A 26,136-nucleotide genomic window follows, 5' to 3' on the forward strand; every position below is an offset into this window, starting at 1 on the left:
TAATTCTGTGTTTGTTTACCTAGTCTAATTTTAACTTTTTTTGTGCCATTCATAATGAGTTACTAGAAGTCATTTTCTGCATTATTTTTAAGCAGTGACTTTCAGTGAGGAAACTTTATGGTGGAGCTGAATTTGTGCCATCCATTTGGATGAAAGTGCATTTAAAACCAAGGACATATCTTTTGCTTTAATGTGTTTACACAAAGGTAGTCTGTTGTACTCGTGGGGAATGCATTTCATTTTAACTGTTTAGTAAAGGCCTAGAAGTCTGTAAAAAAAAAAAAAAAAAAATTATGAGCTAGTTTTCCTGAGAACTAGCTGAGAGTGAAAGAACATGTGACAGTAAGTGCCAGTTAGAGAAGTTTTAGCTCTGTTATTGACCATAATTATTCTTTTCGCTGTTATTTTTTTTTCCTTTCCACTATCATGTTTGTTATTCAAAAGCTTTGCTGTATTAAGGGGGACGTTATTGAACTAACTGTTAATAAAGTATGTGATACAGAGGTTTTATGGTCTATACTGTGCAATTCTATGGGCTTTTTTTTTTTAATTGTACTTTTGAATCTTTAGATGAGATTACATTTTCTGTGATTGCTTGTACCAAAATAGAATTTTCAGGAACTCTTAGTTAAGTTAATAAACTGAACCATACTCTCGGCTCTTGAGCTGTCTAGCTTGTTTAGTTCAGATTCACTGTCAGTAATGGCCATCCACTAAGGTTTTGTAGATTGAGGTTTACTTGCAGACCAGGCTTCAGGCTGCTAGATTATACGGTGCTGAATGCTGGTGATATTACTGTATGGAAATCAATGTTAGGCCAAGATTTATTTCAATTCTTTTTCTCATGCTATGTAAAAATATTTAATCTTCTGTGAGGTTTGTGGCCATAAGCCTACAAAAGCAAAAGAAAAAATGTTCTTCAGCTCTGGACTTGGAAATTTGAGGAAGGATCTAGATAGTGGAAGTTAAAAAGCAGCGTTGCATATCATTCTGTCATTTCTCTTATGTCTTTCATAATACCACACAGGTTTAGTTTCATAGATTTATTTTCGAAGAAAGAGAAAACTTCCTGAGTATTAGTTAGTTTTTAGATAATTAAATAGATGTGGTTAAAAGCTGTGGAAAAACTCTATTGTGTGTCCAAACTACAGTAAACTTGCTTAAATGTACTTTAAGTTGCAGCTCTGGAGTGATTAACTGAAATTTCAGTTATTCTCACAGAGCATAAAAATGCACTGCGAGAGTAATTTTTTAAAATGCTTTGCTAAGTTTGATAGAAATATTTGCTATTAGAACAAGAATTTGCAAAAATATTGATAATTTTTCTTTAACATCTTTCAGACAAGGCTCAGCTGCTTGAAATAGCCAAAGCTAATGCAGCTGCCATGTGTGCAAAGTCAGGCGTTCCTTTACCACCGAGCCTGATGCCTATGTTATCTCAAAAGAAAGACGACAAAGCCAGTCAGAAGTCATCAAGAGATACACTGAAGGAGCTCACTGAGGTAAGTGAGAACAACAGTACAAAACCTGAAAATAAGTGAAGTGTTTTTTGTCATTGCTAGGCAAGCTGTTATTCTGTGTTCTTCACTCACATGAAAGCTGGCACGTGGTTCGAGCTTTCTGTTTAGAGCTGTGGGTTTTTGTTTGGTTTTTTTCTTTTGGAGTTTTTTTTTGTCATAAAAACATGCTTTTGAATTCTGTGGAAAGGTGCAAATTGCGGTTCTTGTCCTTTTTTTGTTGTTTCAATTCTGTTGTAATTTTTACGTGCTGGTAGTTTTCTTTGCAGTCCTTTTAATAAAAACCTCAACAAAGAAAACGGTAGACCCCAAAATAAAACAAGGCTTTCAGTTCTAGTTCTTGTTTGTAGCATTGTTAGTTCTGTTATTTTGTTAGCAAATTTTTCTTTGCTCAATGTTCAATGTGTTAAAAATCTAATACCTCCTTCAGTAGTTCTGTGTAATTTTATATGTGCTCCAAGAAATTTTTAGAGGGAAAGTTATTGTTGCATTGCATCTGTTGCAATTTTAGGATATGAATTGGATGTTTTTGTTTTGATTGTGGGGGGAAAAAATTGCTATTTGTCCTTAAAATAGCAGTGCTGCATTGATAGTGTGATAGTTCTGAAAATGTTTTTATTTGTGGAAATAAAATCTGAAATCAGGGAATGTCAAATTGCTGGAAAGTAATCCCTTTGTTGTTTGTGGGGTAGTGGAAGCAGAAGTGCTTGTCAGTTTAAAAGCAAACAAAAACGAAAAAAAAACCATGGAGGTTGTGTAGATGGGATGAGTGCTTCTGTATGTAACCTGATCCAAGATTCAATGCAACTGTTGCTCATGTGGGGCTAAAAACTTTCCCCTTGCTTGCCCTTTCTGTCTGTGGAAATTCAATGATTAGTATGTTTCACTGAATCAAAAGTGGCCTCAGAAACAGTCCAGGTCATTGTCCTATGAGAGTGTGTCTAAGGGAAGAACCCTTTGTGAACCTGTTCTGTTTTCCAAGAAGCTTCTCTGCAGGTTATCATGTAGAAAAAAGACAAAGTGCTTCTGGTGAAGTGGGGGCCATCCAATGACTGTAGATAATACAGTTGGTTGCCTAGCTGTTTGAGTAATGCAGGCTTTTCCTGCTGCATAAAGTGTGTGCTTAAGTCATTGTTGGGAGGAGGCTTAGAACAGAAGAGCATAGGAATGTTTATTGACTGATGAGAACAGTGTCAACAGCGTGCCTTCATTTTAGAGATGGAGCTGTTTGCTCCCTATATACCAACAGTCAGGTTATCAAATAGATGCGTCTTAAAATGGTATGAACTTGAACTAGAATCAGATCAGATGATGTACTCAGATGTCTTGTAAGAATATGTTTTGTAAATGGGAACATAATGGAAGCAATGTTACTAAAGTGTTCTCAAATTCATTTTGGACTGTCTCAGTTATAGTTACTACTAGTGACAACGAAGTGCAGTTGCTTATCTGGTTTTGGTCATAATTCTAGCCTTTCTAGAATTATGCATTTTCCCTTTCTTTCTGCTGCAGGATGTCTTCTGCACCTTTTTTTTTTTTGGTCAAACTGCTGTTGAATAGAACATAAATCTTGTGTACCTGGCCAACTTCATAAAATACTTCAGAAGAATGAGATGTGTTCTAGAGAAATTGCTTCTGACTAGGTTCCGGGAGTGCTGGTGGAATTTAGGCAGTATTAGTAATTCTTAATTGTCAGGTTTTTCTGTGTGATAGATTCATAAACTTATAGGCTATGTGTATTGTACTTCCTATTGTATTATATGGGATACTAGATAGCCAGTGATCTCTGAAATGCTTGCAGCCCTATACACACATTATGAAACTAGCTCTGTGCATCTAATTCTACAATATACTTCTGAAAATGTTAAAAGTTTGTCTGTGCAATTATTTTCTGCATGAGTTCCAAGAAAACTTAAGTAGGTGTTTGATAATGTGTGTAAAAAGTTAAACGTGTGTACGTATCTGCAACATTCCTATAAGATTTTCTCAGTTTATACATCCCACTTTATTTGTTAAATTGTTCTTTTTGTCCATTTTAGTTGAAAGATCCAGATTTATTCATAACTGTTGTCTTCACACCTCTCCTTTTCCCTTTTTCAGAAATGCAAGAAGATTGCTCAAAGCACAGATGATGTGATAGTGAATAAACCTCATGTTTCTGATGAAGAGGAGGAAGAACGTCCTTTCTATAATCACCCCTTTAAGCTCAATGAACCCAAACCTATTTTTTTCAATTTAAGTGTGAGTACTTCTGTAATTAGTATTTTTTACAAATTAATTGAATTTTAAAAGTTAAAATTTTTAGAAAACTTTTTAGAAAGGACAAATAGTTTTAGAGAAATTGAAACAATGATTGATAACCTTGGTGAAATTATGCATGAGTGTAATTAAAAGTACTCTTGTTAGAAAAAGAAAATTATCTGCAGCCCATAATATTATGATAGATTTCCATAATTGGATTAAGATTTTTTTTGTCATTAATGTTTTTTACAGTGTTCAAAGCTTTAGTAATGTAGAGGGTATCAGTTTTGTTTCACATTTTCATTGCAAAAAATATTAGTATGAACTTGCAAACAGCACTGGAATTGGAAAAAGCTTCAGAAAAGTATTAGTTTTTTTTAAATGCCACATAAAATTCTGTAAGCATTGTGAAGAGTTCTGAATGACATTATGCCATTTGGCTTGCACAGAATTTGTGTTCTATGCCTGCTGCTGCAATAGGTTTTAAGTGTTAATGAAAGGAAAAACATGTTCCATCAGTTTTGAGATTAGCCAATAGAAAAATCTGTGCTAATGTTGCCTGTTATTAAGAGGATGTAAATGTCCCATTAAATGCCTTTGTTTGGAGCTGCTTTTGATTTTGTTAGCATTTCTGTTGATGTTTTCGGGGTGTGAGTGTACTGGAAAGAATAAAATGAGGGACCTTTTCTTATTATGCATCTGGGATCTGTGTGATTTGAAGCATGGTTAGAATTTGTCTAGGACGTTTTTTCAACTGCACACGAAGAATTTTTTGTGCTTATGAAAGTCTGACTTTGTTTTGCCGGTTAGTATTAAAAGTATTAATGCAATAATTGAAAACAAAAGTTAATTCTAAAGATGCAGTTTATGGTGTATACAAAAGAAGTAGTAATAATTAATTATGCAAGATGCAAGGGAGGAATAAACTTCTACTTTAAATCACACTGTTAGAAGGTGGTACGATGAAATTCAGGATATCCTGGGATTCTGTACAGACTCTGAAAAGGATTGTTCTTTATTGGGCACAGGCTGGGCTGCTTTACCTGTTTCTCACGATTTTGATGTATTTAGTGTCATCCTTTCCATTCTTTTTGGGTTTTGATCTTACTACTGTTCTCAGTCATGTGTCTTTGATAACAGGAGTTTACAGAGTGTTTTCAGGTTCTAACCTTCTCTAATTTTCTTTCCTTTTAAGACTCCCAGCATAAAACCAGCACCACCACCGCAACCAAAAAATCAGGTCAGCCTGTCAAAGGAATTTCCTGTTTCATCTGGGTCTCAGCATAGGAAAAAAGAAGCAGATAGTGTCTATGGAGAATGGGTTCCAGTTGAAAAAGGCAAAGAAGATAGCAAGGATGATGTTTTCCCCAAACCGTCCATTGAGGTAAGGAAAGGAAGGAGAGCATACACTTTAAGAAAAAAAAAGCCATTGCCTGGTCAGTCTGGTGTCAAATCACAGTCTGTGAAAAAAAAGAAAGGTGTGCATAGGTAGTATCTGGCACTTGAAAAAGCTGGTTATCTGAACTGCTACAGTCTTCACATTTACTCACAGTGTTCATGTGAGCAGTGGTGTAAGCAACCTGTACCAATATCTTGTGCTTCTGTCAACTAGTGACTTCGTTGTTTCAGTAGAACTTAAACTTTTACTTGAAGATTGAAAAGCAAGTTTCAAGTTTCTTGCAAAGGTTGATACCGTATGTTTAGATTTTAATAATAATAAAATGAATAATAATTTTAAATTTCCTACCAATGTTGGAGCAATAACATGGAATTGAAATGTAATCCATTAAAAATAGATTTGAAAGTAGTTCTTAAAACTGCCATTTCATCTAGATGTATCTACTCATTTTTCCAACTTTAGTCCCATTTTCTTATGAAGCTGTCTTCCATGTGGCCTTCCAAAGGAAAATTTAATTGTATGTATAATAAACTGAAAAAAGGAAATGTTTTTCCCCTTGAAATGTCTTCAAAAGAATATTTTGTGGGGTTTTTGTAATTAAGTAAATTAAATATTTAAGACGTTACTTTTTTTTTTTAAGTTAATGTCACTTTATTCCATCTGAAGACTTGTTCTCATACCTTGCAAAACAAATGAATAAAAAAAGCCTTGCCTTCACATTTCTGATGAAATTGTTTTTCAACTTGGTGCATTTTGTTTTTCAGTAATTTTCTAAGGTAGTGTAGTTCACTTCCTGAAGCACAGATGGTATTTTCTTCTGTGTCTTTTACAGCACCAAAAGCAAAGTGAATATGACTTATTCAACACATGCTTTCATTGCACACCTCAAAGGCAGAGTTTGATGGTCAAGCATGTGTTTTTAGCAGGTGGTAAAAAGTCTTGTCCTTCAAGTGGTTAATGATAAGCTTGGTTCAGGCAAGCTGTCTGTATTTAGGTTTCCAAAAACAAGACGCATGTCTTTGACAGGTTTGGTTAGGCAAGCACTGATCGTTTGTTTGTTGATTATGTAGAAGAGGCCTTGAAAAATGACATTGGAGTAAATATATTCAACATGGCTTTCTTTTCATTCTGTCATGTGTATCCTTATAAATGCTTGTAAATGTTTTGTCTGTTTTTATATTTTGTGAATAAATATTTTTATTTGCATTTACCTTAACGTGGTTTGTGTTAAGGGTGATTTCAAGGGTCAGTAACTGACAGCAGAACATACCGTTTCCTTGTGTTCAGCAATCCTTGACCTTGAAATACAGGAATATTCTTGTAGGAATAGGATCTCCATATGTTCCTCCGGGGAGCTGGGAAGGTAATAGAGTGCTTCTCTGCTTGATGTTAGGACTAATTGTTTTAAAAGTCTGTGGGACTGCCTGTGGATAAAGTTGCTTCTTTGGAGCAAAATAAGCCAGGTCCCTCGCTGCTGGAGCTGGGGTAGTGAGGGAGCTTGCTTGGATCCTCAGGAGGTTTCATGTATAATTGACCTCATTTCATTTTGTTTGCTTGCTAATTTTGATAGCTGTTTGTCACAATTCTGACTCAAGCCAATTTTGATATTTAAAAGAAAACAAAATAAAAGCATAACAATAAACCAATTATGCAGGTTATAGAATTAGTTATAGGGCCTAAAATGGCCTTGCTAAAGCATTACAAATACTTTTAATAAAATGTTAAATGCTGTTAATGTAGTTATTTGTGGTGGTAGAAAATAAAGAAAAAGCTCTTACCTCAATTAATCTCAAGTATCAGCATGCCTACAGAGGACAGAAAAACTTAGAAGAAGCAAATTATGTTTGAAAACTTGAAAGTCCAGAGTTGCTGTATTTTAAGTTTGGTATATGCAGCAGTGGCTATTGTGCAGAGAAGCCCTCTTGATCTAAAAATGCATAAAGTACATTTAGTGTATCAGTAGACCTACAGAGTGTGTCAAAATTCTTGTCTTTTTATTGTCACCACTTCCTGCTTGCTTCAGTATTTGTGTCTGTGGGAAAAATGTTATTAAAACTCAGGACTGGAAAGACAGAACTCTTAGAGAGGAGTAGCATGCTGAACGTGGAACTGTTTTACTTGACTAAATAATAACAACTTTTCATACTTCAAGCAGAGATTTTTTTTTCAAGATCCAAAGCTGCCATCGAATGCCTTGACATAATACAAAGCCATGATGGTCTCCAAAATGGTGACTGACCATGTGGGGAAAGTGTATGGGAATTCTAACTAACCAGGGTATCTACTAATAGGCCCCAGTCCGGTAAAGCACTAAATTACACATGTGTGTTTAAGTATGTGAGTGGTCCTGATGTGATTTCAGTGGACTACTTGCATGCCTATGTGTATTGCTGGATTGAAGCTTTTGGTGAGTAGAATAACTTTTATTTATCTCCTGAAGCAGTTTCGCAAATGAAACATAGAAGAACTATTTGAATTGTATAGGGGGGATTTTCTTAACACAAGAAAGTCTATATTGCTAACAAGTGTTCTTCTATATGCACAAATATCACATTGAATTGTAAAAGAAAATCTTTCAGTTCTTCTAGTACTTTGTTTATAATGTATGTTTTTGTCATCTGAGACAATAAATAAACACTGAAGTCAGTTTCATAGACATACAAATTGTACGGATTTCCGGTCTGTCTTACTCAGTACCAGGTGGTTTAGTAACATGATATGGGATTCATTTACTGGAGGACATACTTCTTGTCTGGGGCAGGGAAAATAAGTAAACGCATCTTTCCCCATTTTAAACTAAGATTTAATAGCCAGAATAATAATTATATATATATATATATATATATATACATATACATATATATATAATGTATTATGCTACTGTAGACATTTGTCTGCCTTTTTCTGGTTTTTCAGTATTTACTGAATTCTTGACATGTTTCTTGTGATGGGGATTTTTGTGGATTAGCTGTATTTTTTTTCAGAGACAATTCTAAACTGGTTTCAATTTCTTCCATTGGCCTTTTATTCTAGTATAATGTGAGAGGCTAAAGTAGTAAGATGGTGACTAATCTAAGTCTTCTATAATACAAAGAAAAACAAAAATGACAACAAAAAAAGACAACAAAAACAAAACCCTAAACCATCAATCTATGTCTGTATGCCATTTGCTGTTCTGGTTATTGGGATTCTTCTGTGCTTTGAACAGTTCCAACCCTTCACAGTCTCCTTTACACGCTTACATTCAATTAAGTTTCGCTTGTCTCTGATCACTGTTATTTTTCTCCTTTCAAAATAGAATGATGCACAAAATGCACATCATTGGAAGAGTAAGGCACAAGTACTTTTACATAAGAGCTGTATACAAGCCTTAATTTATCTTTACAACCTCAAATGGTTTGATTTTCTTTCTTGGTTGCTTTATACATAGAGGTTTGCACTGAATTTCTTTATTTATTCCATATTTTTACTCACCTGATTCTGATCAGTTATATGCAAGATGGTTTCTATTTTTTTCTTAAAATTTTGTTCTGGTTCAACAACACAGATATAAACAATCTTTTACTAAACAGTTAATTTTGTGTGCTACCAGTCTGTTTTCATTTTTATGCAAGTCTTTTTTTTAGGCTGAAGATTAAAATTTTAAGCACTAAAACCAAGTTTATGGGATGCATGTGATTCTTGCTGTAATTCTTCTACACACATAAGTTGAAGTCCTAGGGTTACTTAATAGGGTATTCATGTGAACAGCTCTGTATAAAGGCCTTTGCCTAAGTTTTGTAGCTAAATTATATTTAATACTGTTAGTTAATAAGATTCCACTGAATTCTTAATGTCTTAGGCATTAGAACCTAGAACTTTCAATGACCAAAATATTTAGCTGAAAATAAATCTTCAGATAATTTGTTTGGAGGGATGTTGTATTTGTACTTCAGATTTTGTATTTGTTTAGCAAACATCAAGAGCGTATGTACATAATGAGTAGTCTGAGAATTTCTTTTTTTTCACATTGCCATTTTGTATGTCAAGCCAACTATTTAATGCTTAAAACAACTCTATAGTATTTGTAGCATTTATTCTACAACAGAATTTTTCCAGGTCAAATGGGTGATACTTTTCATTAATGTATTTTTAAGAATCGTATTTTTCTTCCTAGGGTGTGGACATAACTGCAGCTATGAACGATCGAGCATTGGCTCAGAAAAGGCTTAATGAAAACACGTTTGATTTAGAGGCCATGTGCATGTTAAATCGTGCACAGGAACAGGTATGTTGTACTTTTTCATCAGTGTTTTAATCAAGTTAAAAAGTATAAATGTTTACCCTTCATATCACTGATGTTTCCTACTGTGTTTAAGTACAGTTTTTGAAAGTCCAGCTTATGGGGATGTCTTCAAAAATTGGGCCTTTAATTTGCAATTCATAATACTAGTATTGAGGATAAACAAACCATAAACTGCAAACCTGCTAGACTCTGAGCTCACTCTTTAGGGCTAATGTTAGAAGACGCTCTGCTTTTTTCAGATATCTGCCTAGAAAGGAGTTTTGTACCTTTACTAAGTATAAGTGAGGAGTCATAAAAGTTACTGAGAATAGAAAAATAAGAAAAATTTTATTCCAGTCTTATGTTGATTTTTATTTTCTAGATTGATGCCTGGGCTCAATCAAACTCCATACCTGGCCAGTTCACGGGAAGTACTGGAGCACAGATTTTGTCCTCGGATGAGCTAACCAACAGTGGTCCTCAAGCGTGGATTAGAAAGGTAGAAGTTATGCAGACATACTTGTCTGAATATCATGTACTAAATATTAGCAAAAGTACTGGAATGTGCAAAAAAAAGTCCTTAAAATTTATGGTAATGCATGTATCAAATGCAACAAACCGATTGAGTTAAAACTTCGTCTTTGATCAATTTTACTACTTGCTGCTGCTGTGTTCGTTTTGGTATGCATTAAGATGTTGAACATGACGTTTCAGTTGAGTGTTTAAAGTACTGCAATAAGATTTGCGTCTGTTACTTGAGTCAGATTGGTACGTACATACTTACACTGAAATGACATTCATGATACTGGTATGGTTGCAATGGTAGGTCCATCACTACTTCTATGGAATTGGGGCAGATCAGGCAAGGAGGTTTGATCCTGATGTCATTGAAGTTGATGATGTTTTGGCATCAACTTCAGTGAGCCAAGTCCCAAACAGCCCATTCTGTTTGACTTGGTTCTGTCTGATGGTTACTCCTTTGCCTCTATTTGCATCATCAGTGTTTTCTGGGATCCAAAGATTTGGAATATTAAACCAGGAGTTCCAGTTGGATTAAATAAGAGTAAGATTATCCTACAGTGAAATAGTTAACTCTTACTGCAGAATAATACTGGCTTATTTTGGGTGTGCGATGCGTCATACATACGTGCGTTTTATAAGTGTTATAAGTCATGCTTCATCTTTGAAAATGAATGCTGAACTGGTACTCTTTCAAGAAGTAGAACTGAGGAATTCAAGCAATATCCATTTTGCAAGCAAAATGAATAATGAGTTATCACGGTTACTCTCACAAGTAATGTAGTTGAGTATATGTTATATTTGCTTATCTTTCTGGAGTTAAGACAACCCTCAAAGCTGGTAGGTTAGACTTGAAACTTAGTGAAAATTTTCCACAAAATTTTGTGTGAACTGTGAACCCAGAAGTCTGAAAATATGGCGTAATAAAACGAGAAATATTTTTGTTAAGATTCATTAATTTATTTTTCCACTTTGTATAGCCATGCTATACAGAGAGCCAGGCAACACAGAGATTCAAATTACTTGTTAGATGGGAATCTTTTGGGTTTTTGGTATTAATACTAAGTGTAGATTATACAGTCTTACTTTAAAAACTATAAACTTCTTAGATTTTAACAAAATATTGATTGCAATAAATGTCCCTGCCACTGGAATTTAGAAATAAAAAGCACTCAGCGGGCATGTATGTTGATGAGAAAAGGAGAGCTTTTTCACCAAGAGGCTTGTGAAAGATTAGGAAGCCTACTGAAGTTTCTGTCTCAAGACAAAGGAAAGGGGGCATCTCTTTCCCAACTCTCCTTTTCTCATCCTCTTTTCCTTCCTTGAATTTCTGTGGTGGTGCTCTTCTGTGCCTTGCAGTAACAGGAATGTCCACTGACAACAACAATGGCAAAGTAGAGAAGTTGTGTTTTCACTTGATCTTGTAACTTTGTGATCTGATTGGAGGGGAAAAAAACAAAAAGCTTTATAAGGAGAAAATTAAAGAAGAGCGTGGTGTCTAGTTTGTGGTGGACATAGCTACTGTGAGGAGCAGAAGCATACTGGGATGTTTTGTTGAATCTAGAGTTCAGAGTGAACCGACAGAAGCACTTCTGTCTTCCAAGTAGCTGTAAAAATGTAGTGGTTTGCAGTAGTAGACGTCCTCCCTAGCAAGTGTCATGTGGTTTGTCGGAATGGAGGCTGCTACTGTAAACAAGAAGAGTTGTTGGATGAAGATGAGGAGGACACAGTCCTCTTTCCTGCTCGGCATTCCTCAGCTTGACTTCTTTTGCTCTTTCTAGGATCCATGTTTGCACACACATTGCCATCATATCGGTAGGATGACATGTAGTTAAAGCCATACACTCTTTACAAAATACTTCAGGGCTAAAGAAGTCTCTCGCTGTTTCTAGGAGTGGTGGGGCCAGTGAAAACCTTGACAAAACTTAGGTTTGATTAACTCAATGTGAAGTCATTTCCTTTGGTTATAGGGTGATTTCACAGAAAAAAAAAAAAAAAAGTGAATTAGGGATAATGAGTAATGAATGCATGTTATCTTTCTCAGTGACATGAGTACAGCCATGAAATGCAAAGTACAGGTTGTATTTCACTTAGACACTTGAAATCGTGTGACTTGGTTCCTATTTAAGTATGCAACATAACACTTGAAGTTAGACTTGTATTCACTGCTTTTTTTTTTCTTTTTTTTTTTGTCCCAGGAAAATAATGCATTTTTAACATTAGAAAACAAAAGTATTTGTAAACTTCATCTACCAGTAGGGCTGTGAGATTTCTTGAGTTATGTGGCAAGTATAAATTAATGCACGTTTCTGACTGAAGGTGTGGCTTACTGAAGGCATTTTTCTTAGGAGATGGCCATAAGCACTTGCCATGAGAGGACTCATGGATATGCACTGTTTAGAAGAGACAGAGCCTGTGCCAGTTAGGTGTTTGTGTATCAATATACATAGAAAATCTATCTAAGTGTACGGACACTGTGCTTAACAGAGATAATGACTAAATGAGGTAGCTGTAACAAAACATAAGAGCAGTGTCAGGAGGGGAATAAAATTGGAGTACTTAGGGAACTTGTTTGAAAAGTGCTTTCATCACTTTGCATTTCCTGGGTTATAGCATATTTCTTTTTTTATTATTTTCATTGCTACTTCCTTTAAAAATGACGCTGGAGAGGTAATATGTACTCAAACAAAAATGTCTGCAAATTTTAGTTTTACCTCAACAAAATTTTGAGGGCCTTAGTTATTGAAATGGTTAATGTAACACATTTGAATGAGCGACACACCAATTAGAAGTAAGGTTTGCTTATTGAAGTTACGCACTAATTCGTGATGTTTATTCATGGAATTCTGAGCAGTATTCATAAAGAAATAATACATTGTTAGGTTTCTCGTATTATCAAACAGCTATGAACTATTTTTCTCCTGAAAAGTGATTTCTGTTTCAGTATATCATCATTGGTGTAATCAGTTCACAAATACAACTTGTTGTGGGGGGTACGGTTTGTTTTTTTAACTTTTTTTTTTTAACAAATACACAGTGCTGTTGGTTAAATGACAAATTAGTGGAAGTGGTCAGACTTTTTTCCAGGCAAGTTCTCTTGAGGTCTGCTTACTCAGACATTTCCAGAGTCACCCCTTGTTTTTCTGGATTTACCAGCCTAAATTTGCTCTCCAGAAGGAAGTTTTTACATGCACAGTGTAACGCCTGGGATTTGGTTTCATTTGGTTGTGCTAAGGCATGCCACACAGTTTCACAGTGGCTGCTAGAATGCTGTGTTTTGTATACCAAGTTCTGGAAAATTAAATCCTTTATTTCCTTCTTTCACAGTCTGGTCACTGTAACTGAATAAAACACTAACAATGGAGTTAAAACTAAATCTTGTGATTATCAGTCACACACGAGGACTGGCTTGTGTCTTGCTAGAAGAAGAGCTTGTCAAGGCAATCTATCAGAATGTTGATATTCTTAGTGCCTTGCATGACACAGTGAGCTTTATTTGGAATTGAAGGCCAGATGGCAAGGCGAATCAACCATGTGCTGGTTACATTGGACTGGCCTCCTCTTCACTCAGTCAGAGAAAAATGTTTTTTTTCGGTTAACCACAAATTGGTTTCTATTCACTGTATGCAGAAGCTGTGAAGAGAATTTCTAAGGCTGATTGTGAGTGTAGTCTTTGCAAGGCATTTGTAGGGATTCTCCAAGGACGTATCATAGAATCAGAGAATGGCCTGGCTTGAAAAGGACTGCAATGGTCATGTAGTTTCAACCCCCCTACCATGTGCAGGCTTGCCAACCACAAGACCAGGCTGCCCAGAGCCATATTTCCCTCTTGTGTCAGAGGAGGAACGTGGCTGCTGCTGAAAATGTTACAGTCACGGAAAGCTCAGCTGCATTGCAAGTTTCACCAAATATGCTTGTACTGTGCTCGTAAGTTCTGTGGAGTCATTCTTAGAGTAATCTCACAGACAGCCTGTCGAGCTACAGCTGAAACGGTCCAACTATGAACCTGTAAGGCTGTACTGTGTTTTGTTTAATAAAGAATTGCTCAAAATAGAGAAACCTGCCTTCTGGCAGAGACCTCGGGCTTTAGAGCCGTGTCAGCTTTTGAGAAGGATATTTTATTTTCCAAGAATAGCAGTTCACTAAGATCTCTCAAATAATTACGGCTCTAATGTTTTAAACATTGTAAGTGCTGTTTTAGAGATTATTCCATTCAGTGCTATATGTTATGTTTTTTTTCAAAGACAGATGTTGCAGTCAAATAATGGTGACTGTCCAACTTGTAGTGGCTTTCATCAAAAAGCTGTAAAACAATTTTTCACCTTTTTTTTTCTATTAAAGCCCTTACACGGTAACTCAGACACTCATGGTTTATTCTGCTAGTAATGCTGATTTCCTCCCTCTCCCCCAGGATATTGCCCTAAGGTGGTTTAAAAAGAGTCACAGTTTTTACTTAGAATTACTGAAAAAAAAAAAAAGCTCTGAAGTGATCAGGTTTTACTGCATAGTCTGCTTTTTAAAGAAAAGGTAGCAACACAAGAATTTGCCTTAGTAGTTGTCTCCGTCTGCTGGCAGAATGGAGGTATGCTTTATTTGTCTGACTTCATGGAATTCAGAGGTCAAAATATGAAAAAATGACATCACATTTTCATGCTGGTCTACTAAATTTGGGATTAGAAAGATTATAGTTATTTTCTGAATGATTATTTCATTCTGATAACAATAACCTAGTCATTAGAAATTTGGGGTTAGTTGTACTGGATACTACTCAATTTGATATCCTCCTTATGGGCTGGAGCTGCAGAGGTACCTCACTACTAGGTGCCTCTCTGGGACAAATCCTTACATGATTTTTAAAACTGAAAAGATCTTATTTCTCTTCTATTAACATTCTAGTATTTTTTTACACTTTCAAATGTCATTACTCATACTCCGCTAAACCATGGAATGAGTAAATATGTCTGTATTAAATTGCGAGAAAGAGAAGAGGCGCATAGAATATAATTGTACAGGTGGCATTAGAGATTCATACTTGTTATTTAAAAAAAAGTTTTGAAGAACTTTTTTGCCAGCTGACAGCCTTCTCTACTTCATCAGTAACGTGAATCAAAGTAGGCTTCTCCTTGCTCCTCATACTGCTGTCAGAATTACACTGTTCAGCTCTGCAACATGATGCACAACTATGACTGTTGTGTAATAAAACAAAACTTAATCATTTCTAATTACTTGTTGTTTTTGTTATGCTGTGCATGTTAAAGATTTAGCATACGTAAAAATTCATACTTAGATTATCAGGTAGGAGCACTAGGAAAGTTGTGGTCTGGTTTTTCAGAGTTTTTAAAAAATCATTATTTTTTTTAATGAGCTGCATTTTAGAATTTAGAACTCTGGTTATTCCCAGTATTTGAGTTTATTCATTCTCTGATAATTCCTAACAAAGGAGCTCAGGGATTTAATTTTTTATTCTGAATAGCACTATTTTGATTGTTTTCCTTTTTCTTTGTACACTACCTCCAACCCCCAAGTTAGTGGCTTGAAAGGTGTGCTGGGAAAGCTAAAATGGCCTCATTGAGAAATTGCACTCTTTCACTTGTGAACTGAATACACACTGGTGGTAATGAAACAGATGTTCATATTGTAAATTCTATTATTGCAAAGCAGGTACAAAAGAGGAATCGGAACCCAGGGTGACATTGACTGGGGTTTGTATCATTCTCGGCATGGTTGCCCTTTTCTTATGAGAGGTTCCTGGAAAAGAGAGGGGAGAATGAAAATGGAAGTAAGTAAAAGCTATTCTAGGCATATAGCTTGAGGCAGTCTGTATTGAAGGAACGATTGTCTCTGTACACACACGCTGCATGGTCTGCACCAGTCAAAAAAAAAAAAATTCACGGGAGAGGTGAGCTTAACCTCTTTACTCTTCCACCAGAGCACCTTGATATTAAGTGCAGCATCCAGTTGCATAATCGATAGGAATTTACTTCACTGTTCAGTAGGTGAATATTTGGAGAAATCTTACCACCGTATCCAGGATTTAGTCTTTATTTTTTTTTTTTTTTAAACTTCCTACCACCATTGGATAGCGGGGATTTCACACATGCATCATGAGTGTGTGTCAGTTGCAAATAATGGACAGTTAATCCCCTTAAAAAGATATTATCCTTGGTCTCTGCAAAAGTAAGACTTCTGTTTTTGTTTACATACAAATTGAAACCAAGGAACTCAATCACTCTTTGTCCAAATCTTAGAAATTCTTACTTTTGCAAGCACAACTCAAAATTAAAGGAAAAAAAAAAAGGTTTTATTAATTTGCTTTGAAAGTAAGTGAAAATTCTACAAAAATATTAGGCATTGTATCCTCTAACCTACTATGAGAAATACCTGATGGACTTATCAGTGCCAGTGTGTAAACTTGTATATTTTAAGCCAAGCAATTTTTTGCTGTGATGGAAATGATTGACTTACTTACTTGGGTCAGCGGGTGGGGCAGAAGAGAGATGATAGTTCACAGAATAACCTGTGAACTTTCACCCCTCTATATGGAAACTTGTTTCAGGGTCAAATCCTTGTAGCTGCCTTCTTGCCACGGTCAATGCCAGCCCTACTATTCACAACACTGCGGCCATCGAGGCCTAGGTACGTAAACATTTAAGGAGTTTTTAAAGTTCTTTACATCAAAACAGATTTTTAAAATTTCTGTTTATAAGCTTTCGACAGTTAACGACTATTGTATTAATTTGATTTGAAAGAATGTGACGACTACTGCTGCTAAACTGTGTGGCTAAGCGCCTTTTTTCCTTTAAAAAAAAGAGGAAAGAAAGATCTGTATCTGTGTCATGTGGATTTTCAGAGTAGACCTTGATTGTGCAACTGCTGTGTAATAAAATGGGGATTTTTTCTATATTTAAAAAAATACTTGTAAACACTATTTGTATGTCATTACTAAATGTGCTTGTATTTTGTTCAATAAATAGGTACACTTGGCACGACTGTTGCCAGTTAAACAGTTAAACACTGCCTCCATTCACAAGATGAGAAGAGATGCATTGGAACCAAAGTAGTGTGTTTAAGAATGAACGGTTATTGTTTCATTAAGTACATACGTCGGAAATGGGTCACTTGCCACTTTTGGATTGCGTTAGAATTTTCTTAAGTTGTTCTTTTTTGGAAATACTGATTTGTGTATTGTGTGTCTGCGTGAATTCTGGTTTATACAGCTGTATATAAAGCTAAGGTGTATTTTTCTGAATTGAGTCTGTGAAAGGTTGTTAGAAACGTTTTTGGAAGCTCCCACTTGGTTTTTAAAAACCCAGTCCTAACTTCAGGATTTGTTTTACTTCTCTTTTTCTGGATAGGATCAGTTCTTAAGAGCAGCCCCTGTAACTGGAGGAATGGGAGCTCAGCTGATGAGAAAAATGGGCTGGAGAGAAGGAGAAGGGCTTGGAAAAAACAAAGAAGGCAGTGTCGAGCCTATTATGGTTGATTTTAAGACTGATCGAAAAGGTAAGCACTTCCTTAAGTGTTTTATGTCAGTGTACACTTATGCTTCTTTTGAAGGTAGGCAAAATAACTTGAAATACTAAGCTTCTAGGTACAGCTTCCCTACAAAAATGAACAGAATGATGACTTGAGTTTTCAAGGCCTGGATTACTTTTGTAGGTCCTGTCCTTATGCTGTTGAACTCTTGAAGTTCATTAAATTCCCTTAACCTTCGCCTTCCACTTGAATGAAAAAGTGCTTCCATGTGGTTCTTAAACTGGAGATACGCTTTAGTTGGAAATGTAGAAAAGGCAAGGACAGGGAAATGAATGGTTGAAAAGCCTTTGTGGTTGGCCTAGAGAAAGCGACTGAAGCAGAAATGGGGTAGGGTAGAAGGTGGAATGCTTGATTGTCTTTAACCTGTGGTGACAGCTGAAGTCCTAGCATGAAGAGAGTGTCACACAGATTTTTAGCTCTTCCAAATGGGTTGTTTACTTTCTTAGCCATCTGATCTAACTGACTTTCCATTTCTTAGTCTGGTTGTGTTACAGCTTCCTCTGCTCAACTGCCGTGATATTTCCTTGCTTGCTTTCATTTATTATTTCTTCTCCTATATAATGTCCGTTATTTCCTCTCCTTTGTAAAGTCCATGGCCACAGGTGGAAAACTGTTGCACTTGTCTCATATGATTGAAGAGAACAAGCCTTTTACTTGAAGGCAGCGAGCTGGTTCTTAAACTGGCAACATGATTTAGCCAGCTGGCCATCTTGCCAGCATATCCCATGTGACTTCTGTATTTAGAGGATGTGTTAATGAAAAGCTTTCCATTTGAAATACCTACAGAAATTTTTGAAACTTCAAATAAAATATGTGGAATTTATCATTTAATTATTCAATTATGCATGTTATCAAAGTAAACAAATGAACATTGAATTCAGAAATCATCCGTATTGTTGATCTCTTCAATATTAAAAATAGTAAAACCAAAAAATAAAAAATCTCAAACTGGAAATCTTTAACATATTACATAGATCACAACTAATATTAGAGCATGAAATGCTTTGAGTTATGGATTTGTGCCTACTTCAGTCAATGCTCATAATTGAGCTTAGAAAAAAAACCAAAGCATAAAAGTGCAAATGTCATGAAGTTTATTTACTGAGATGCTAGATCTCAGAACAGAGATAGTACTGCTCAGTTGATCAAGCCAGTAGTTAAAATATCAAATAATTCAGTTTGAATATTAAGGTAGAACAAGAGAAATCCTAAGTTAGGAAAATACCTACTGCTTTCCGAATTCTTAAGACCTAATAGTATAACACAGTTTTATAAACAGAAGTGCAGCAGTTTGAAAATGCAGAACACAATAATACATACATTTCAGTTTAATGTGGACAGTGTGCAGACTTGCTTTTCAGCTGTTTTTCCTTGCAACCTTTCCACTTAAAGGGGTAAAAAATACTTTCCTGGTAATCACTGTCACCAGAGTATTAGAAAAGTGTTCTTTCTGTTACTGTTTTTCAGTTGCTCTTGTCTTTGTAGGTGCTGTCTTGTGCTGATAAGAGTTCTTTCAGTGTAGTTTTACAAATATCAGTCAGAGGGAAGAAATTGAGAACAGTCAATTTGAAGATTATTTTTTTAAGCACCCTGCATAATGCAGCAGTGGATTTTTGTGATGAGGAGGGAAGAGTTAGCTGTGTTAATTACATTGCTTGTGTTGCGTCACATCACAGGAGAGAGGCATGAGAGAGTATTGTTGCACAGCCTCTGACTGTATGATAAATTAAAACAATTTTTATGCTACACAACTTTGTTACAGCTCAAGTTTCTCATTTTAGAAAGTGTACACCAGGGTCTTCATGTGGTTTCAGATAGAAATTTCCTTAGTGCTTGTGGAATTTTTGATTGAAATTTCAAGGATCGAACCCTAAGGTGTGAGGAAGGATCAGAACCGCGCTGTGCTGGGCAGTCTGTAACAGAGCTTGGTGTCTGCTCAGTAACGGGGAAGCAGTGAGATGGAGCTAAAAGAGGGCAGTCTCTGGCACGTGGTAGATTCATCTGTAAATACTGTTAACCTTTGTGATGGATGAGCTTTGCTTAATTTTTATCTATTTTTAATACATATTTATATGTTTTTAATAGATGAAATGTTTTATTATTTTCACAAAAAAAATCTGAATGTGTTGTGTTGATAGAGAATACTTGTTAATGTTGGGCCAAGTATACAATGTGACAGCTTGCATTATGGAGAAGCAAGTGCTTCATGCGTTGTAAAGGAGTAGCTGAATAGTGATTATGTATTCAAGACAAGTAGGTGAAAAACTTCTTCATACTCAAGTGTTCTCTAATGTTTACATTTGTGGTAAGTCAAACCTTAAGTTCAGTGTGGAGGCTTAAAGACACTTAAAGGCTTTGGAAGAAACCACTTGGTATATGTCTGCCACTGAAAGGTAGAAGTTTTTAGACAAGGTCTGTCAGTAAGTGACCAGTTTGTTTAAGAACAAAACAAAACAAAAAAAAACAACAAACACACAACCAAAAGCAAACCCCAACCAATCTGAAATACAAGCAGACAGAAACCTCCATGTTTTTAGAACTTATCCCCAAAATAAAATACTGTTTTTAGATATGGGAACAAGCAATTTGCTGAGGAGCTATTCAGTGGGTTGTACTAAGACATGAACCAAAAGGTCTGCCTGTGCCATAGCTTTCCATTAGACCTTGTTTTTTCTGGACACCGAGTCACATCTGTGATCCTCTGAGAGACAGCACTGAAACAGAAACCTTTTTGTGCTTTGCTGTCATCCAGTAAGTTGCTGTTGTCTCTGTTTAAAGAAGCTTGGTGCATCAGCTCCCAGCAAATAACAGAGCTAATTGAAGTCTGTTGCAGCCTTTCTGAGAATCCGTCCTGAGCTGCCAGGGGAGAGATGTGGAGAACGTGACGGTATTGTGGAGGGAGGGAAAAGCAGTATTAATGCAGATGAATCAAGTAAGAGCTTGTTGTTTGGGAGGAGCTTTTTGGATATTTTCCATATCAGCTTTTGTAAGGAGGAAAAGAGGAAAGATTGTGAAAATATGTATAGGGTTTAATGCCACCTGAGAAGTCCATGTAAGAGCTGTAATGAATATTGGGATGAAAATGTGGTAAGGAGAGGAAGGTTTTCTTTTCAAGTAAAACCAGTAAGTGAACCAAAAAAAGGCTGAAGGAACAGGAAGGAACTGGAAACAAGTGCAGTATCTCCATGTCTTTATTCACCAAAGCAAGGAACAGAAACAGAGAGAGGTAAGGAACAAAGTAATACTGAAGGAATGAAGTCTTGAGAAGTGGTGAATGGTGGTTAAAAACATATTTGGTTCAGTTACATGTATTTAAGGTAAGGGCAAAATGAATGAAAAGAAACCTCAGTCTCTTGGTAAGTATGGTGTAGTTATTGGTATTTGGTACATTTTTGACAGTTATCCTATGCTTGTATCCTTTGCTCTTGTAAGATTTTAAAAACAAAAGCGTTTGGCTTCTGTGTTTCGCAGTGGCTTCCACTGACACTTCTGGTTACTCCTGCTGGGCCCAATTGCATATTTTTCTGGTACTTCTGAAGTCACTGTAATTTGGCTGTGAGCTTGGACATGAAAGATAAATATTTGAATACCCCTAAATAAAGAAAGCACAGTGTTGGAAGTGTTGCTACTGTTTCATATGATAAAAGGACATGCTAGGTACACTTTATATAGTCTAATGGAAATACTTCACACGCCTAGTATGTTAAAGGCAAACTGTTAAGATATTGGATGGCTTTGGGTTGCACAATGCATGTTAATAGTGAGCAAGAAGATATCTTTAAGTTTATCTCTTGTTCAGTATTTCTCCAAAGAGGGTGCAGAAAGCCAGATGTTTCCTCACTTGCCTAAGACTACCCAAAGTCTTCTACTGTCCGGTTGTGAAGAATCTTAACTGGAGCACTCATAAGAATGTGTCTGTAGCATGGAGGGAAAAAAAAATGCTGCATGAAGGGGAAGTTTGAAAGACTTCTGAAAAGGCGTTTGTATGATGTTGCCATATTTTGTCTCCACTGATAAATGTCATGCTTTATGACTTCTGTATTTTCATAAGTAAGGTGAGAATGACATATACAAACTTCATGTTTTGTCTAGGGCTTGTTGCTGTGGGAGAGAAGGCACAAAAGAGATCTGGACATTACGTTGTGATGAAGGATCTTTCAGGTGAGATTTTTATCATCTTCAAAAATGCCCAAAAGGCTCATTGAAAGTAATTGCTCTAATGGCAGCACTGAAATTTCAAATGCATTTTTTCTTTAAGGCAAACATCCAGTTTCTGCATTGATGGAGATCTGTAACAAAAGAAGATGGTCACCACCTGAGTTTGTGTTGGTGGATGATAGTGGGCCTGATCATCGCAAACACTTCATTTTTAAGGTGAATCTGAATTCCTTTGTTTACTGTTGGCTTATCTGTTAAAGTGTGATATTAAATTCATCTTTATATTTCTGTATTCCAGAGGTGGCTGGGGTATGCTGGGCAGTGTCTCAATGCTAACGTATCAGAGTCCTGTTTCTGTGAAAGCCAAATCAGGTCTCTCCAGCGCATTAATCTGCAAATCCATCAAGAAACTGTGATACCATTCCACGGCTTACTAAAATGATTAACTTGTGTGGAATCATATTCTTGCTTCTTGTTTGCAGGTGTGGTGCAAATACAATTGTAAAGATAGTGAGCAAGATTGAGTCATTTTTTACTTCTAGGTATCTTAGTATGTGATCTGTTTTTTTTTCTGTTGTGATATCTTGTGTTAATGATTTCCATCTGGAGGTGATTCTTACAGGCTAGATGTGAGGCACTTCCTAACGTGTTCTTTTTCCATCCATCTCAAACAGGTGAGAGTCAATGGAAATGAATACAGGCCTACTTTTGCCAGCCTTAATAAGAAGCATGCTAAAGCCACAGCAGCAACTGCGGCTCTCCAAGCGATGGGACTTGTACCAAAGGAAAGCATGGTCAATACCACCATGTTTAGGAGTGCCTCACACCGCTAGATATTGTTTTTTATATTGACATTATTTCAGATAATTTTACTCTGCACAAAAATGGTATTTGCCCTTTCATGTTGTAAATACATTGGCAATTCCCACATTGTAAAAACTGTACAGACACCTTCAGGTTTTTCTTTTGTACCATCAAAATGTATTTAAATCATACTTAGTTTTTGGTATGTTTATATTGTTTACATTAGTGATGTAATTATTTCTTAAATGACTAAATCAGACGACAGACTCTGGAGGCATCAGTAATCTAAACCCTTGTTTTAAAACTCATGCGATTTCTCCTCAATATGGAATGTTAACACTTTCATACTGTTTTGTACTATGCTGCAGTTTTCCCTGGTCTCGGTAAAGCTACTCTTGCACTTTTGCCTACAGCTGGTAAAAGGCCACGCAGCTTACCTTAGTCTAGTCGAGGCTGGCGTGTACTGCTGGGCAGATACCGGGCCAGTACTGTGACCCCTGGGAGAGAGCGAGCCGTGGTAGTAGCCCTGTTGTACAGTGCTAACACCGCTGCTTCTCTTGGAGCTTTGTTTGGGGTTTAACTCGGTGGTGCACCGCAGCTGGCCATGCAGCCCATACTCTAGGACATACGCGATGAGGCAAAAGTCTTGCTTTAGAAGGGACGGCAGAAAGTCCAGCAATGGAACCAGCGAGACTTTGCGATGTAAAAGTGACTCTCCCTGCATGTTCTGAGAAGGGAGATGAAGGAGTTGTCTATTCCAAACAAATTAACACACTGCCTGATGTTGATTGTATGGATTTGTGGTTAATGTGAATTTTAAAGTCTAACAAATCTACAACTGGATTGGGGGGAGGGAGGGAATAGAATGATGCTTAAATTGTTGTACCCAACTTGGTCAATAAAGCAGCACAAGTTCATAATCTTAATCACTGGTCAGTAAACAGTAATTAACATCTATGCCAGAAGAGCTTTTTGAAGAAACGCACAGTGTAAACGTATCGCTCAGCAAGAGTAGCAACAGCCGTCAGAGCTGTGCAATCTGTTCTAGGCAATTTCACTTGCTTTAGACTATTACCAAATGAACTCCTTGGGCTTGCATTTTCTGTAATGGTACTCTGCCCTCAAGGAGACAACCTGATCCAGAGTTATGGCAGTTTGATAAGGGAAAGGATGTAGAAAGCTTTTCCTTTTATTCTTTCTTCCTCTTAATTTAAGAAGTATTAGTACTTTAGCTGTGTGCACTTTGAACTGGAAAGGGCATTGTACACCTTTTGCCAGATTTGTCTGTGTTTTGAGCAGACTGCCAGGATTACGGCAGTAGTTCACTACTGCAGTAGTCCAGGTGTTTATTTCCGAAGTCTTTGAGGATTTTTTTGTATTTACATCAACTGACCAGAGCTTCATCGGGAACAGGAACAAATTGCAATTTGTATGCAGTAAGACTGTGCTCAGGCCTAAAGTGAACGACCTTTGCAACGGCAGTAGGATCTTGGAAGTGATGGATTACTAGTAGCTCTTCTTCCGCAGAGTAAATTGTTTGTGTGTGCTCTCTCAGCTGTTACTGAACAAGGTATCTTCCTTTGCCCTCAGTGGACAAGTACCAGCATCTCATTTTGCATACAGCAGAGAAATGGTACTGCGTTCTCCACCACACACCCAATAAATGAACCCCTTTATTAGTCTATCAAAGCACTCTAGAAATGACAGGTTTTTTTTTTTCTTTTGTGGACGTAGTTGTCTCTAATTAAAAGTTTTCTCCCTTCGGCTTCTCACCTTCAGTCTCTGTGTAAAATTGTTTGAAGATCTCCTTGCCTCGTTTTCTGAACAAGTTATAAGGTGTGCATTTGAAAAACAAAGCTAAGCAGATGGTACAGCGATGGAAAGACTGACTCTGGGAGAACTGGGGATTGTATCCATCTTAGGCAAGTCCAGCTTTGTGATGTCTGACTCCAAGCAGTTAACTCAGGATGTGGGAGGCAGCTCCTATTCAGGCTTTTGTTCAAGTGTCTGCTGATACAGCTAAAACATCAGCAGTGTTGCTCGTGCTGTTCCGTCCGTGGTGTCCATATAAGCACAGGTTTCGGATCTGTTGATTATCAAATCTGGAACATAATCTATTGTACTTTGTTAATTTTGTTCTTTTGGGGTTTATATTCTCCGTGTATATTGGAAAGATATGTTTTGAGGAACAGATGAATTCAGTCCCATAGAAGACTCCATTTCAAAAGTAACTGTTGAGGCAAATTCTGGATTTCACGCCTTAAAAGACGTGGTACTGTATGTAGATTTAACCTTTGATTTTCAATACTTAAAATATTAATATCTGTAATACTTCAATTATGGCACTTCTTCATGACTTTGAGGTTTCTGTTTTAGTTTCATTCCTGTTGTTTAGAATGATAAATGAATTTAGTGCGGAGATGTCCTTCTGTTCAGTTTGTAAATTTGGTTGGAGTGTCCTTTGCATGCAGGAATAGATGAGTAGTCCTATTAAAAAGAATAACTAGGAAACACTCTCTTGGGACCTGTTTATTTATGGAGCACTTCAGCTGTCTCAAAAGGAAGTGAATGGTCTGTGACTCCTGCAAATGGAAGGCATCTCTCTGCCTGCTGGATTGCTGTTGCTGCGGGATTGTTGTCCTAGAAGTGCTTTCGCTGACAGAGCTTCTGCCTTCTGTGTGGTAAGGAGCATTCTGAAACAGGTGCCTGAGAATGTAGAGCCAGCAGCCACCAGAACAAGTCCCAGACAGTCAACTAAGTGGTAGTTTTTAAGTAGCAGGCTGGAGAAACAGGAAAGTCAAGTGTAGTAACTGCCTGGCATGAATTGATGCTGGTTTCTCTCCGGTTAGACATCTGACACCCCAGATCTGAAAATCTAAAGCTGCCCTTTTCTATTGTGAGGTAGGGACTTGGGTCTAGGTGTATCTAGGTTTTCCAGATGCCCTGCTCTTCTGTGTACTGTGACCCTGCCAGTGCTGTGGTAGTTACTGTGCAGTAACACTACAGCCCTACACAATACTTGTGTAACTGCCTCAGTCTGCAGTGATTTGCTTACAGAGCTGGGTTGTTAGGTCCATAGGTGTCGTCAAGCAGACTATCACTGCTCCAGAATGATGACGGGTGAACAGGACGCTGCTGTAGTGAAAATAAAGGGGGCATGACAACAAGCATTGTTCTTTTCTGTGCAGAAAACCAGTAGAATTACAGATCTTGCTGGAGTGCATAAGCATGATAGTATTCTACTCATTGCTCTTCAGATTTACTATTTTTTGCTGCAGGAAGGGGCTTACCTGATAGCTGTGTGATAAATGACATTATCCACGTCTCTGAAACAGCAGTAGCGTAACAGATTACATTAAACCTGAAAATAGGCTCTTGCTATGAACAGAGCAGCATCACCTTGCTGCCTTTCATTTTCTCTGCTTCCATCAGCTGTCATAACCACATTGCGTTGCTCTAACTTGTTCTGGTGCGCCTCCCATTGGATAAATTGCCTATTAAAAATCTTAACTCATTTTAACAGAAGTAAATAAAGATGGTAATGTTGGAGAGTTATGGCAGTAGTTCTGGGGAATGCCAACCTTCTAATCTGATTCAAATGCAACTGGAACTGTGTTTGCATCCATTTGATTTCTGTTTTTTTGGAGTTAAAGGTGCTCTCAACCAAGAGTTGTCACACGCTGAGGTTCAGAGGCCAA

At 36.8% G+C, this 26,136-nt stretch overlaps 1 protein-coding gene across 3 annotated transcripts in view; it reads left to right on the top strand.

Annotated features, from left to right (window-relative positions):
* Window positions 1–24,949, top strand: part of SON (SON DNA binding protein) — a 38,841-nt gene extending 13,892 nt beyond the window's left edge. The window contains exons 2-10 of one of the 3 annotated variants that reach the window (XM_004934515.5): window positions 1,342–1,502; window positions 3,618–3,758; window positions 4,954–5,142; window positions 9,314–9,424; window positions 9,804–9,920; window positions 17,296–17,443; window positions 21,569–21,637; window positions 21,735–21,850; window positions 22,309–24,949. In XM_004934515.5, the coding sequence (XP_004934572.2) occupies window positions 1,342–1,502; window positions 3,618–3,758; window positions 4,954–5,142; window positions 9,314–9,424; window positions 9,804–9,920; window positions 17,296–17,443; window positions 21,569–21,637; window positions 21,735–21,850; window positions 22,309–22,467 (1,211 nt within the window). In that variant the 3' untranslated portion in view covers window positions 22,468–24,949. Of the gene's footprint in view, window positions 1–1,341; window positions 1,503–3,617; window positions 3,759–4,953; window positions 5,143–9,313; window positions 9,425–9,803; window positions 9,921–16,496; window positions 16,577–17,295; window positions 17,444–21,568; window positions 21,638–21,734; window positions 21,851–21,932; window positions 22,117–22,308 lie in introns of those variants that run through there. The other 2 variants (XM_004934516.5, XM_040666289.2) reach the window with 2 other exon arrangements.
* Window positions 24,950–26,136: the final 1,187 nt, after the last annotated feature.

This window comes from Gallus gallus, chromosome 1, assembly GCF_016699485.2.
Source record: "Gallus gallus isolate bGalGal1 chromosome 1, bGalGal1.mat.broiler.GRCg7b, whole genome shotgun sequence".
NCBI classification, from domain to species: Eukaryota; Metazoa; Chordata; class Aves; order Galliformes; family Phasianidae; genus Gallus; species Gallus gallus.